The 12,777-nt window shown below is 42.3% G+C and overlaps 1 protein-coding gene across 4 annotated transcripts in view; it reads right to left on the minus strand.

Annotated features, from left to right (window-relative positions):
- Positions 1-12,777, minus strand: part of far1 (fatty acyl CoA reductase 1) — a 130,520-nt gene that overhangs the window by 21,407 nt on the left and 96,336 nt on the right. For 2 of the 4 annotated variants that reach the window (XM_059976182.1, XM_059976180.1), the window contains exon 9: positions 9,428-9,599. In XM_059976182.1, the coding sequence (XP_059832165.1) occupies positions 9,428-9,599 (172 nt within the window). Of the gene's footprint in view, positions 1-9,427; positions 9,600-10,788; positions 10,961-12,777 lie in introns of all 4 variants that reach the window. The other 2 variants (XM_059976181.1, XM_059976179.1) reach the window with 1 other exon arrangement.

The raw sequence follows: 12,777 nt of genomic DNA on the forward strand, positions 1-12,777 counted from the left end.
CCTAATTTCCTCTAGCAGAAAATATCCTGGTAAATCTTCTCTGCACCCTCCTGTACTTTGTTGGAATGTCGAGACAACAGATGGAATATCCCAAGTGTGATCCAACTAAAGTTTGATGCACATTCAGTGTAACTCACCTATTGTTCAATTATCCCATCTCAAATCATGCTATACCAATTTTTTTAAAAATAGTCAAAGGTTCTGGGCTTTGTAGACTGAGCCAGCATTTAGCTGCCCCTCCCTAGTTGCCCCTTTGAGAAGTTCGTGATGAGCTGCTTTATGGGGTACACCTACGGTGTTGTTAGGAGAGTCAGAGAGAGTCCCAGCGACGATGAAGAAACACCAGTATATTTCCCAGTAAGGGTGGTGAATACAGGTCTTTTTATAGAATTTTATTTAAATATAAATATATAGGATTTAGATACCCTGACCCACACTCCAGTTCAGGTGACAGTAGTGCATCTTAGCCGCTGCCAGCCCCACGCAACCTCAGACGAAGTAGTAGTAGTCAGGGTGGTGTGTGATTTCAGGTGGTCCCGTCCCACCAGCTGATAAGAGGTGGTGGGACTGGAAGGTCTGTCTGAAGAGTCTCTGTGAGATACTGCAGTGTGTCCTGCAGATGGTAAATACCTTGCAACAGTTGTGGATGAGCTGCCTGTCAAGCTGGCCACTATGTCCTGAGTGTTATTGAAGTTATGCTCATCGAGGCAAGTGGAGAGTGTTCCATCATATTCCTGACTTGAGCCTTGCAGATGGTGGACAGGCTTTGGGGAGCTAGGTTAGTTAATCACTGCAGGACTCCTAGTGCCTGACCTGTTCTAATAGCTACAGTGGGTACTCCAGCCCAGTAATGATTTATGTGAACAGGAGTGGTCTCTGCAACAGTCCTGGTGGAATGTCACTGTTAATTGCCACCCATCTGAGTTACAAGGAAAGACTAAATAGGTTAAGACTTTATTCCTTGGGATGTAGAAGATTGAGGGGGGATTTGACAAATTTGTACAAAATTATACCAGGGTGCAGATACATCCCTACCAAAGGAGGTGTAAGGCCCTCATTCCCTCCACTTGCTTGCAGGTCACCTTGGGCAAGATGCAGTACCTCCTTAGTCCTACAGCCTCTCCCCCATGATCAGGGTCATGTGAAGCCATGGGAGCAGGTGGTAGATAACTGAATGAACAGCTGTTGGATATCACAAGTTCTGGTTATGCCACCACTGATGCCAGGCAAACCATCTCTGAAGATATTGATAATGGCTGTGGTCGCCTGTCTTGTAAAGACATTGCCCAGAAGGCAATGGCAAACCACTTCTGTAGAATATTTGCCAAGAACAATCATGGTCAAAAGATCATAATCACCCATGAAATAGGACATGACATTTAAAGATGATGATACACAATTATGAGGGATGTAGATAGGGTAAATGCAAGCAGGCTTTTTCCACTGAGGTTGAGTGGGACTACAACTAGCAGTCATGAGTTAAGGGTGAAAGGTGAAACGTTTAAGGGGAACATGTGAAGAAACTTCTTCACTCAGAAAGTCGTGAGAGTGTGGAATAAGCTGCCAGTGCAAGTGGTGCAACATTAAGTTTGGATAGGCAAGTATAGTAGGGATATAGAACATAGAACAGTACAGCACACTACAGGCCCTGCGGCCCACAATGTTGTGCCAACCCTCAAACCCTGCCACCATATAACCCCCTACCTTAAATTCCTCCATATACCTGTCTAGTAGTCTCTTAAACTTCACTAGTGTATCTGCCTCCACCACTGACTCAGGCAGTGCATTCCACGCACCAACCACTCTCCGAGTGAAAAACCTTCCTCTAATATCCCCCTTGAACTTCCCTCCCTTTACCTTAAAGCCATGTCCTCTTGTACTGAGCAGTGGTGCCCTGGGGAAGTGGCACTGGCTGTCCACTCTGTCTATTCCTCTTAATATCTTGTACACCTCTATCATGTCTCCTCTCATCCTCCTTCTCTTCAAAGAGTAAAGCCCTAGCTCCCTTAATCTCTGATCATAATCCATACTCTCTAAACCAGGCAGCATCCTGGTAAATCTTCTCTGTACCCTTTCCAATGCTTCCACATCCTTCCTATAGTGAGGCAACCAGAAATGGACACAGTACTCCAACTGTGACCTAACTAGAGTTTTATAGAGCTCCATCATTACATCACGTCTCTTAAACTCTATCCCTCTACTTATGAAAGCTAACATCCCATAAGCTTTCTTAACTACCCTATCTACCTGTGAAGCAACTTTCAGGGATCTGTGGACATGAAAGCTTATGGTCCACAGTGGATCACATCCACTGCACTACGCTCATCTATATGCCTGTATCTATATGGAAGATAATGGTCCTGATGCAAGTCGATAAGACTAGGCAGTTTAAAGGGTCTGTTCTTGTGCTGTTTTATGAATCAATGACTCATTCCTCAATGTCTGCATTTAAGCCAGATAACAATCTATTCTGCTGCTTATCCCCTTACATCACATTCTCTGAAATTTATCCTATTGTCATTGGCAACTGGAACATTACTGTCACATGGACCATGTTCGGGAGAGAGAACTTGTACATTTGAATATAACCAGAGTCTGACTTCAGGTTGACACAGAGAATGAGATGCTGGAATATAGAGTAACAAACAATCTGCTGGATGAACTCAGGAGTTGACCAGTGGAACAGACCTGACTCGGGGCTTCAACACGAAATACACAATTCCTTTCCTCGAATTGCTGAGTCCTTCCAGTAGTTTGTCTGTTGCTCCAGATTCCAGCATTTCAAGTCTCGTGTGTCTCCAGTCTGCTACAGGAATGCAGCAAGTTCAGCAGCATCAGTAACAGACAAGAAATTCTTGAGGTCAACTTGAAGTCCAGCATCCCAATCATCTTCTTACTTGTTCTCCCCTCCACAGATATTGCTACACAATTCCCAGCATTTTCTGTTTTCATTTCTCTTCTTTACCCTGTCTGATTCTACCCCAATGCCCAAATTGAGTTTCAGATTGTACATTATACTGCACACCAACTGCTATGAATTATATAAACTTTGTAAGCATACATCGTCCCAAAATGTTCAGCTCCTACAAATTCCGCATTAGACCGCAAAACAAGGGAGCAGAATTAGACCACTCAGTCCAATGAGTCTTCCCCACCACTTGATCACGGCTGACTTACTTTCCTGCTCGACCCCATTCTCCTGCTTCTCCCCATAATCTTTGACACCCTTACTAATCCAGAGCCAATCAACCTCTGTTTTAAATACACCCAAGGACTTGGCCTCCACAGCAGTTTGTGGCAAATAATTCCACAGATTCACCAGCATCCAGCTAAAGAAACTCCTGCTCATCTCTTGTTCTAAAGGGATGTCCTTGCATTCTGTGCTGTGTCCTCCGGTCCTAGATGGTCCCACCATAGGAAACATCCTCAACATGTCCATTCTATCTAGGCCGGGGGTCGGCAACCTGCGGCTCCCGAGCCATTTGTGGCTCTTTCACCTCTGTGCTGCGGCTCCCTGTGGCTTTGGGAAATAATTGGTCAGTATTTAATTAAAATGTATTTTATGTTAGTTTGTTAGCTTTTGAAATGTAATTCTAAATTTGAAGATTATAGTGATCTTGTATAATCTAAGTGTGGCGACACATTTCCTCACAATTAGCCAGCATTCCGGCAAAGGGAGATAGCCTACGGGGGTTTGTGAGTACGCGTCTTTTGCAGCATCTGCGTCCATGGGGGCTGGGTTGAGGGAGGCTTAAAAGCAAGGCTGTTTAGTTCGAATAAAGTTACCTTTGACTGCAGTCTTTATTTTAGCGCTGCGTGTAGCGCTACACCGCTACAACGTGTTTTTTATCGCTATTAATATACATCACCACTGCCAATGCCTGACACCCGCCAGTGCGCGCTTTCTTTTAATTCTTCGATCCAAGGTAGGCTACCTATGTAGTAACCTTCAACCCAACGTCTTTTTTTCAGAGTTCAAAATGTTTTTGTTGCATGCAGAAATGTAATTTCGTTTTCTCTGCAGGAGTTCATCAATTTCAAAAATGCAACACATTATAGTTTGTTTATACATAGCATAAAGGCAAAAAAAAACCCGTTGTATGCAGTGTTATTTCATTTTGTGGCTCCCAGTGTTTTCTTTTCTGTGGGAAATGGGTCCATATTGGCTCTTTTAGTGGTAAACGTTGCCGACCCCTGATCTAGGCCTTTCAATATTCTGCCAAAGACATGGTCTGGCCAGTGACTTCTTTGTCTACGTGCCTGTGATACTGCTTCAAGTACAGTTTTCATTGCTCCTGTACGTACATGGACTTGTGCAGATGACAGTAAACTCAACTTTGAAATTTGCAATGATAGAATTGTGGGGGGAGAGGGGGGAATGGGCTACTGGGAAAATGAATGTCACCCCTTCTATTAATCAATCATTTTCAAATTTTAACTTCAACTTAAGAGCTTTTCACAATGCTTGCACCCTCTCAACAATGTCCTATCAAAAGAAGCCGATTACTTTCAGCAGAATCTTGAGGACACCCAGTTTTACTTGATCCAGGGCTGCATTTTGCACAATCACATCAATAGCTACTGGCTATCTAATCTCAGATTGGAAGGCATCGAGTGTCTAGGGATGGGTAACACCTCTGGTGAGGGGCTTGTTGTGTCCATTCTGGGGCAGATCTCTCCTCTTTGTTCCCCACTGGGAACTCAGCTCCCACCTGTGGCTCCAAGTAGCTGTTTGAATTAGACATCAGCCACACTTCTGTACACCGTTTCAACAGGCAGAATAAACCAGGCGAGGATAGCCAGTGGCCCTCATATTCTTGTGAGATGGGGGAATGCCTGTCCTAGCATGTGACTCCAGCTCGGCGAACTGTGAGGATGAGATTTACAGTGAGATCCAACTGTTCCGCAACCTTCATGGAGAGCAAAGGGCATGACAAGGCACAGAAGTAATCATGGTCATTTGCTGAAACAAAGTTAAACTCCAATTTGTGACGACTATTTGTACCGCTGGACCTGGACTTCCAAGGTTGGGAGAGTGGAACTGCCCCTGTGCAACGGCTTTTCCACTTCAATAACTCTCCTGCACAGGTTTCCCGTCATTGCCGGACACAACAGACAACCAATCAATCAAGTCAATCACAGACAGAATCAAACCTCTGGGCGTACAGTCTCCTGCAAGGACAAAGCACACTACTCTAATTCTGTAAGGCCAGGCACACAGAATAGTACAGCACAGGAACAGGCCCTTCAGCTCACAACGTTGTGCTGAATTAATTAAACTAGTAATCAAATGGCCAACTAAACCATATCTTTCCACTGTCCTCACATTCATGTGCCTCTCTAAATGTTTCTTCAAAGTCTCTAATGTATCTGCCTCTACCACCACCCAAGCAACACATTCCAGGCACCCACACCCTCTGTCTAAAACAACTTCCCCCATATCTCCTTTCAAATTATTCCCTCTCACCATAATTTCACGCCCTCTGGCATTAGACATTTAATCCTTGGGAAATTACATTGTCTGTCTACTCTATCTAGTCTCGGTCTTTCAATTCTCTGTCAGATCGAACCTCTACCCGAAAGCATCTCTTTCACCATCCAAATTCAATAAATGCCAATGGAAAAGGCACAAACTGACAACCTTCCTTAATGCAAATGTGAGTGGAACACCGTCTGTTTGGTTGCCAACACCCCAGTCACAAACACCAAAACACTAACTTAAATATTCAGGTACAGCTGGATTTCAGCAATCCTTGTGCATCTAAAATCAATTCATAATGAATCATGCGCATCACAATTATGACATCAACAAGTTACGAAATGAATTTTTTGGACGATGCAAGTTCAGGTTTCAATGTAAACAGAGTTCATTTCTATTTTCTGCAAGATATTTATTTCGATAATGCTCCATAACCATGATGAGCTGCCAGATGAGCAGAATCAGCAAAAAATACTTAAGGAAAAGCAGAACTTCATCTTGGAAACTAATATTCCACAACTAAACTATCAGCTGATAGGCAATAAGGTCAACAGCAAGGATAAAGCCTTGAAGTTGAACAGCTTTGCTCCATCTGCAACAAAAAGTGGGATTTTCCGGTGGTCACCCATTTCAATTCTACTTCCCATTCCAACATGTCAGTCCATGGCTGCTGCAATGCGGCCACAATCATTTTTGAGGAGCAACACCTTGTACTCTGTTTGAGTAATCTCCAATCTGATGGCATGAACATCAATTTCTCGAACTTCCAGTAATTAACCATCCCCCCATCATTTCCCATTCTCCCTTTCACACCTTTCTTACCTGCCCACCACCTCTCTCTGGTGCTCCTTCCCCTTCCCTTTCTTCCATGGTCTTCTGTCCGTGAACAGGCCCCCCCTTCTTTCCAGCTCTTTAGTTCATTCCCTCCTCCTTTCCTGGTTTCACCTAATCACCCGTGGCCTTGTACTTGTTCCTCCCATGCACCCACCTTCTTATTCTGGCATCTTTCCCCTTCCTTTCTCATCCTGATGAAGGGTCTTGGCCTGAGAAGTCAAGTGTTTATTCGCATCCATAGATGCTGCCTGATCTGCTGAGCTCCTCCAGCATATTGTGTGTATTGCTTAAGCTTTAAAATTCAGTTCCCAACACTGAATGTTCACCACACACGAATTATACCCAAACATAAGCATCTGAACGATCCCAAGCCTAGCTGTGAAAGGAGAAGAACTGGGCGCCACAGCAGCACAGTGGTTAGCATGATGCTTTTACAACCTGGGGTGTTCTGGAGTTTGGAGTACAATTCCAACCCCATTCTGGTACACATCCTCCCTGTGGAATGCGTGGGTTTTCCCAAAGATGTACTGGGTAGGTTAATTGGTTATTGTAAATTGTCCCGTGATTAGGTTGGGGTTACTCTGAAGGCTTACTCTGCACTTTATCCCTAAATAAAAACCTAGTGCTACAAAAATGCCAGCAGAAGCTCCAGAGACCTCAACCCTGGGAAAGGAAGGAGCTTCGAAGATAGGCTACACCTGGGGACAGCTTGAAATTCTAACCCAGGACAGGGGACTCTGGTGTGCTGAGCTACCATGCCCATAAGCATCTGTTGTATTCAAAAATAATTGCTAAAACAAAGGCAAGATCCCTTTCTAATTCTCCTGTGGAGGCACAATGTATGTGAGCCCAAGCAAATACTGGAAGATGAAGGCCCAATGTCTGCAGTAGAATATGAAGTGACACTGCCCTCAGAACATCCCAAGGTTATGCTCACTTCCCCACAACCTTTCCTCACCACACCAGTCACCTAAACTTCACACTTCACTTACAAACAAACCAGTCTACAAACCGTCCAACCTTCACACTTCAGTTACAGACAAACCCTGTCTGTAATTCAACTGCTGATCGACATTTTCCGCTCACCCATCTTTATCAGGGACTGAATTCAAAAGTCTGTCAACTTGCTGATGCCAACATGAAAATGGATGTGAGCAACTGTATTGATCCAGTCATCATTCAGAAGCATGGGATGCTTCATAAATCAGTGTAAATGGTGTCAGCAATGTGCATTCGTTTTAAAGAAACTGATTTTAAAACACTTCTCTGCTGATGAGTCAGGAAATGCAGGTTGGAATAAAAAGTAAATTGTGCGAGATTTATTTACTTATTTTTTAAAACACATACTGTGAGTGAATTTTATTCCAGATATGGAACTATATTCCACATCATAAATTTTTAGGAAGTAATTTGTGAATTCCCTAAGGATGCATTTCCATAACGCAAATGGCCTTTAGCATGGTGGGGGGTGGGGGTGGCCAGTATTCTTTCTTACAAGGAATGAAGAGGCAGAGAAGTTTAACCAGGATACTGCCTGCACTAGAGAGCATGTCACATGAAGGTACTGTAGTTTCAGTGAGCTAGGGCTTTCCCCTTTGGAACAAGGGAGGATGAGGTGATTTGACGGAGGTATACAGACAGTAAGAGACATAGATAAGTAGACAGCTAGAGCCTTTTCCCAAGGGCAGAAATGACTAACATGAGGGGTCATAATTTTAAGTTGATTGGAGTAAAGTATGGGGCGAGATGTCAGAGATAAGTTTGTTTTTTTTAAAAAAGAGTGGTGGATGCATGGAAGATACTGCCAGGGGAGATGGTTAAGGCAAATAGGCACATGGATGATAGAAAAATGAAGGGCTACGTGTGGGAGGTAGGGGTTACATTGATTTTGGAGTACATTAAAAGGTCGGTACAGCATTATGGGCTGAAGGGCCTATACTGTGCTGTAATATTCTGTGTTCTGGGAATCAAACAATACAATTGGTGGGGCTAGTCAATAGTTCAGTTTGGATATCAAGACAGAATTAAAATGCATTATAACAACAAGAGATTCTGCAGATGCTGGAAATCCAGAGCAACACACACAAAATGCTGGAGAAATTCAGGTTAGGCAGTTTCAATGGAAATGAATGAACAGTTGATGTTCCAGGTCGAGAATCTTCTTCAGGACTGGATAGGAAGGAGCAAGATGCCAGAACAAGGAGGTGGGGGAGAGGAAAGAGGGCAAACTGGGAGGTGATAGTGATAGGTGAAGCCAGGTGAGCAGAGGAGGGTTGCAGAGCGGGTGGGTGGGGGGGGAAGATTAAGTAAGAAACTAGGTGGAGATTAAAATGAGTCTCTTGAGTCATCACACAGATTAACCAATTTGGGGAATTCAAGCTACTAACTTCAAAAGCACTTGCAGAAGGTGCCAAACAAATTTACCATATGCTCTGCGTGAGCAGTTTCAATTCCATGATAGAATTCCTCATATTCTGGGCACATTTGATAGTGAATTCTTGAATTCTCCATTCTTAATTGTTCATTGAAAACTTTAAATTTTTCTAAAAGTATTTTCCTTTCCTATTTCCACACCCCTCATCTCTCCCACTCACTGAAGTTGAGAGTAATTTCAAGTTGTAACCATAATATATTGGAGCAAAATTGGGCCATGCAGCCCATTGACTTCATTTTGCCATTCCATCATGGCTGATCTATCATCCTTCTTAACCCCACTCACCCGCCCTCTCCTCATAGCCTTTGATACCCCCAGCACATCCTTAGATTGTACTAACTGTTAATGCAAATGATGCATTTCACTGTGTGTTTTGATGTACAGGTTATCAATAAATCTGAATAAACATTGAAACACACAGTGAGATGTGTCCTTTTGTGTCAATGAACAACAGTCTGAGGATGTGCTGGGGTGATAAATGCTTGCTGATACAAGGGCCCAGAACTATGCATTCCATTACACTGCTTTACACAAATACATGATGAAGGACCCAAATTTTATTAGGATTAGAGCACCATTTTAGAAAGCAGCATAGATGTATCAAGTAAAACAGTGTCACTAAAGCCAGCTCCCAAAATACTGCCAAACACAAAGGCTATTTTCCATTCAGCTTTTCTTACCGAGGTTTGTGACCAGTCAGCATGAGAAAAGCATCATAAAACAATGCAGGCACTGTGTGACTGACAGCAATCCAATAGTGATGCAAAATGGGATTGGAGCGCAGGTTTACATTTGGGCGTCTCATTGCCCGTTCTAAAGGATTCATCTTGAAGGACAAATTTACATGATATTCTGCAGAGAAAATAAGTATGATGTTGTTTTGAACAAAAACATTGCAGATATTAGAGGGATAGAAATGATTTAAAGGAACAAATCCAGGCTTCAAAGTCATTTGGAATAATACTCAGTGAAAACAAAAAATGCTATAAACGCTTGGCATTTGTGTTCAGAGAAACAGTTAACTTTTCAATTCTGGACCAGAGATTCAAAGCAGTAACTGTGTGTGTGTGTCTCTCTCTCCCCACAGATGCTGTCTGACCTGCTGAGCGTTTCCAGTATTTTCTGCTTTAATATTTACTTATTGACATACAGCATTGAGTAGCCCTGCTGGCCCTTCGAGCCCTGCCACCCAGCAATCCCCCAGTTTAACCCTAACCTACTCACGGGACAACTTACGATGACCAATTAACCTACCAACTGGTATGTCTTTGGACTGTGGGAGACATCCAGAGCAAAACCACAAAATCACTGGGAGAATGTAGAAATTCCTCACAGGCAGCAACAGGAATTGAACCCAGGGGGCTGGTACTCTAAAGTGTTGTGCTAACCACTACACTACCGTGCCGTATGCAGGGTCTCCAGATTTTCAATTTTGCAAATGTAGACTTATCATTCACAGATTAGTTGCATCTGGTCAGATGCCAATGTTACACTTCAATTTAGATTACTTGATGATGACGGCAAAATAGTCTTTTGTTAAATCACAAAAGAACATGGCAAAGTTGACCCTAGTCCTTGGTGAAAGTTAGATACACAAGTTCTTCTTAACCATTTATGGGACACTTTAATCAAATGGTGACAGAAGATCCTTTGCCATTTGAAGGTGTATTTTTCATCACCCTGTCTCAACTGGACTCACTCTCAAGCTGGAATTTGAGGAATATTTGAGGATAGATACTTTGAAGCTGGAAAACTTCCTTTAAACATGTTCACAACTCTTCAACATTTCTATGTTTCAGCAATTTGACGATTAGCTTAAATGCGAGAAGCTAGTTGTGCATTAATCTACATCAGCCTTTCAGAAAGAGAGACACACGGCAAGATCACCAATTAGTATTTATGGCTGCTGTGTGAAGCACCCATTTGCTGAGGTCCTTTGCACATTAAGTGGTCGGGAAGAGATAATGAATTGAGGGCTGAGAATTAGAGTACATTTTCAATGATTCAGTTAAGCATACAGGGTAAAGCCAGCCACCATTACCTTGGTTTTCTTCCAGTAAGTCTGAGGTAGAGATCATATAGGAATGCTGGGGCCTTGTGGCTTACAGCAATCCAGTACTGATAGATCAAGTGATTGGAGGTTAGATTTACATTGGGCCGCCTGAAAGCCTGCTCGAGAGGGTTCCTCTTGAAAGTGGATATTACATGGTATTCTGAGGAAGAAAAGTTGCATGACAGTATGTTGATTTTCTGCATCTACTCAAAACCTAAAGCAAGGTCAACAAGGATAATGACGAGTAAAGGAAACATCCGAACAAATGCACAAATGGTCTTTGGTCACCACAAGCGGTGTTGCCAGAAATTAGCAAAGGGAATTTAGAGAGGTCAAACTTCACCTTTTACTGAACAATCAGCATTTTTCATCCAGTATGCTGAAAAAGTTTGAGTTTGAATTTTGGATTTTTATTTTATTTAGACCTGCATCGCTGAGCAACTCACTAACTTAACTTCAGCCCAATCTTAGGGCAATTTGTAATGACCAATTAAGCTAATAAAGTCTTTGGACTGTGGGAGGAAACCAGAGCACCCAGAGAAAACCAATATGCACTAAGAACATATAAACCTTGCTACAGAACACACTGGATTTCAATGACCCAAGCTGTAATAACGTAGTGCTAACAATCCAGGAAATTCAGATTCTGACAATTATATGTCTTTAAACTGATGTGTTACCTAGCGTTGTTTTACTAGGTTCTGGCAGAATAACCACTTGATTTATGTTCAGTTGGAAAACTAAACATCTGACCAAAATAGAAATAAGCAACTCCATCTCTGAAAATTATAGAACTTGTTTTTTCTAAAGATCTGTGCAATCCGAAAGTGACCAACCAACATGAAGGCAAAAGGTATTTCAAAATCTGAGTACACCAACCACCATAAAGAAAGGAAGTGAGAGGTCTGTACCAAGCACACACCCAACTGTAACACATCTTTAACACGTAATCCTGCCAGCTGCTGAATGATCCCAATATAAAACTGTAGCAATGGCGTTGGATTAGGGTGTTTAATTGGTTTTTTTTTGAAGTTTAACAATTGTTTGTTTGTGTTTTATGTAACAGCTTATAAAAATGTAACTACTTAGTATGTTTCCTAGTGGTCACAGTATGAATAAACAATTGTTCAGTGTGTCCCCTAGAGGTTACATTTGTACAATTCTGGAAAGCTCTGGAAGCTTCCCTTGTGCTGCGTTATTTGAATCGAGGCTTTCTGGTTGGCTGAATCTTATATGCAAATTTAAATGGACTGTTTGTTATCCATGGGTAGAGAGAAAGCAGAACATGCAGCAGCAGCATCTTCTTTTCTCTATGCTCTTCTCTCTCCACTTACAAGACCTCCTTCACTGTCCATTTTAGATGTGCTTTGTTCTATTAACACTTAATAAAACTATCATGATTCACCAAGTTTTGTGCCTTTTTCCTGACTTCCGAAAAACTTTGGATTAAAAACATCAGAATCTAATAGTGGTAACTGTTCATTGGAGGTATCTTGCAAGGTTGCCTTTGTGCATTGTTAACGAGCTACAAAGAGAATCTCTTTGCTGATTGGTTATCCTTCTTGGTTACTTAAGTGAAATTTATCATCACTAGTAATACAAAACAATAATGAATCTGCATTATTAGAGCCCACTAAATCTTTACCAGCATTACAGTGCCACAGGTCCACACCAACCATTAGTTATCATCAGTGTGTTACATGGTGTAAAAATGGCAAGATTCCAATCCAGATTGAAAAAGGAGGTCCAGAGGAGATTTATGAGAATGAGGAACACTTGATGGCTTTTGGCCTGCACTTTCTCAAATTTAGAAGAATGAGGGGAGAATCTCATTGAAACTTATCGAATATTGAAATTCATAGATAGAGTGGATGTGGAGGGGATGGTTCCTTCAATGGGAGAACCTAGGATTAGAGGGCACAGCCTCAGAATAGAAGCATGTCAGAGGTGAGGAGAATTTGCTTAGTCAGAGCACAG

Source organism: Hypanus sabinus, chromosome 7 (genome assembly GCF_030144855.1).
Source record: "Hypanus sabinus isolate sHypSab1 chromosome 7, sHypSab1.hap1, whole genome shotgun sequence".
Lineage (NCBI taxonomy): Eukaryota > Metazoa > Chordata > Chondrichthyes > Myliobatiformes > Dasyatidae > Hypanus > Hypanus sabinus.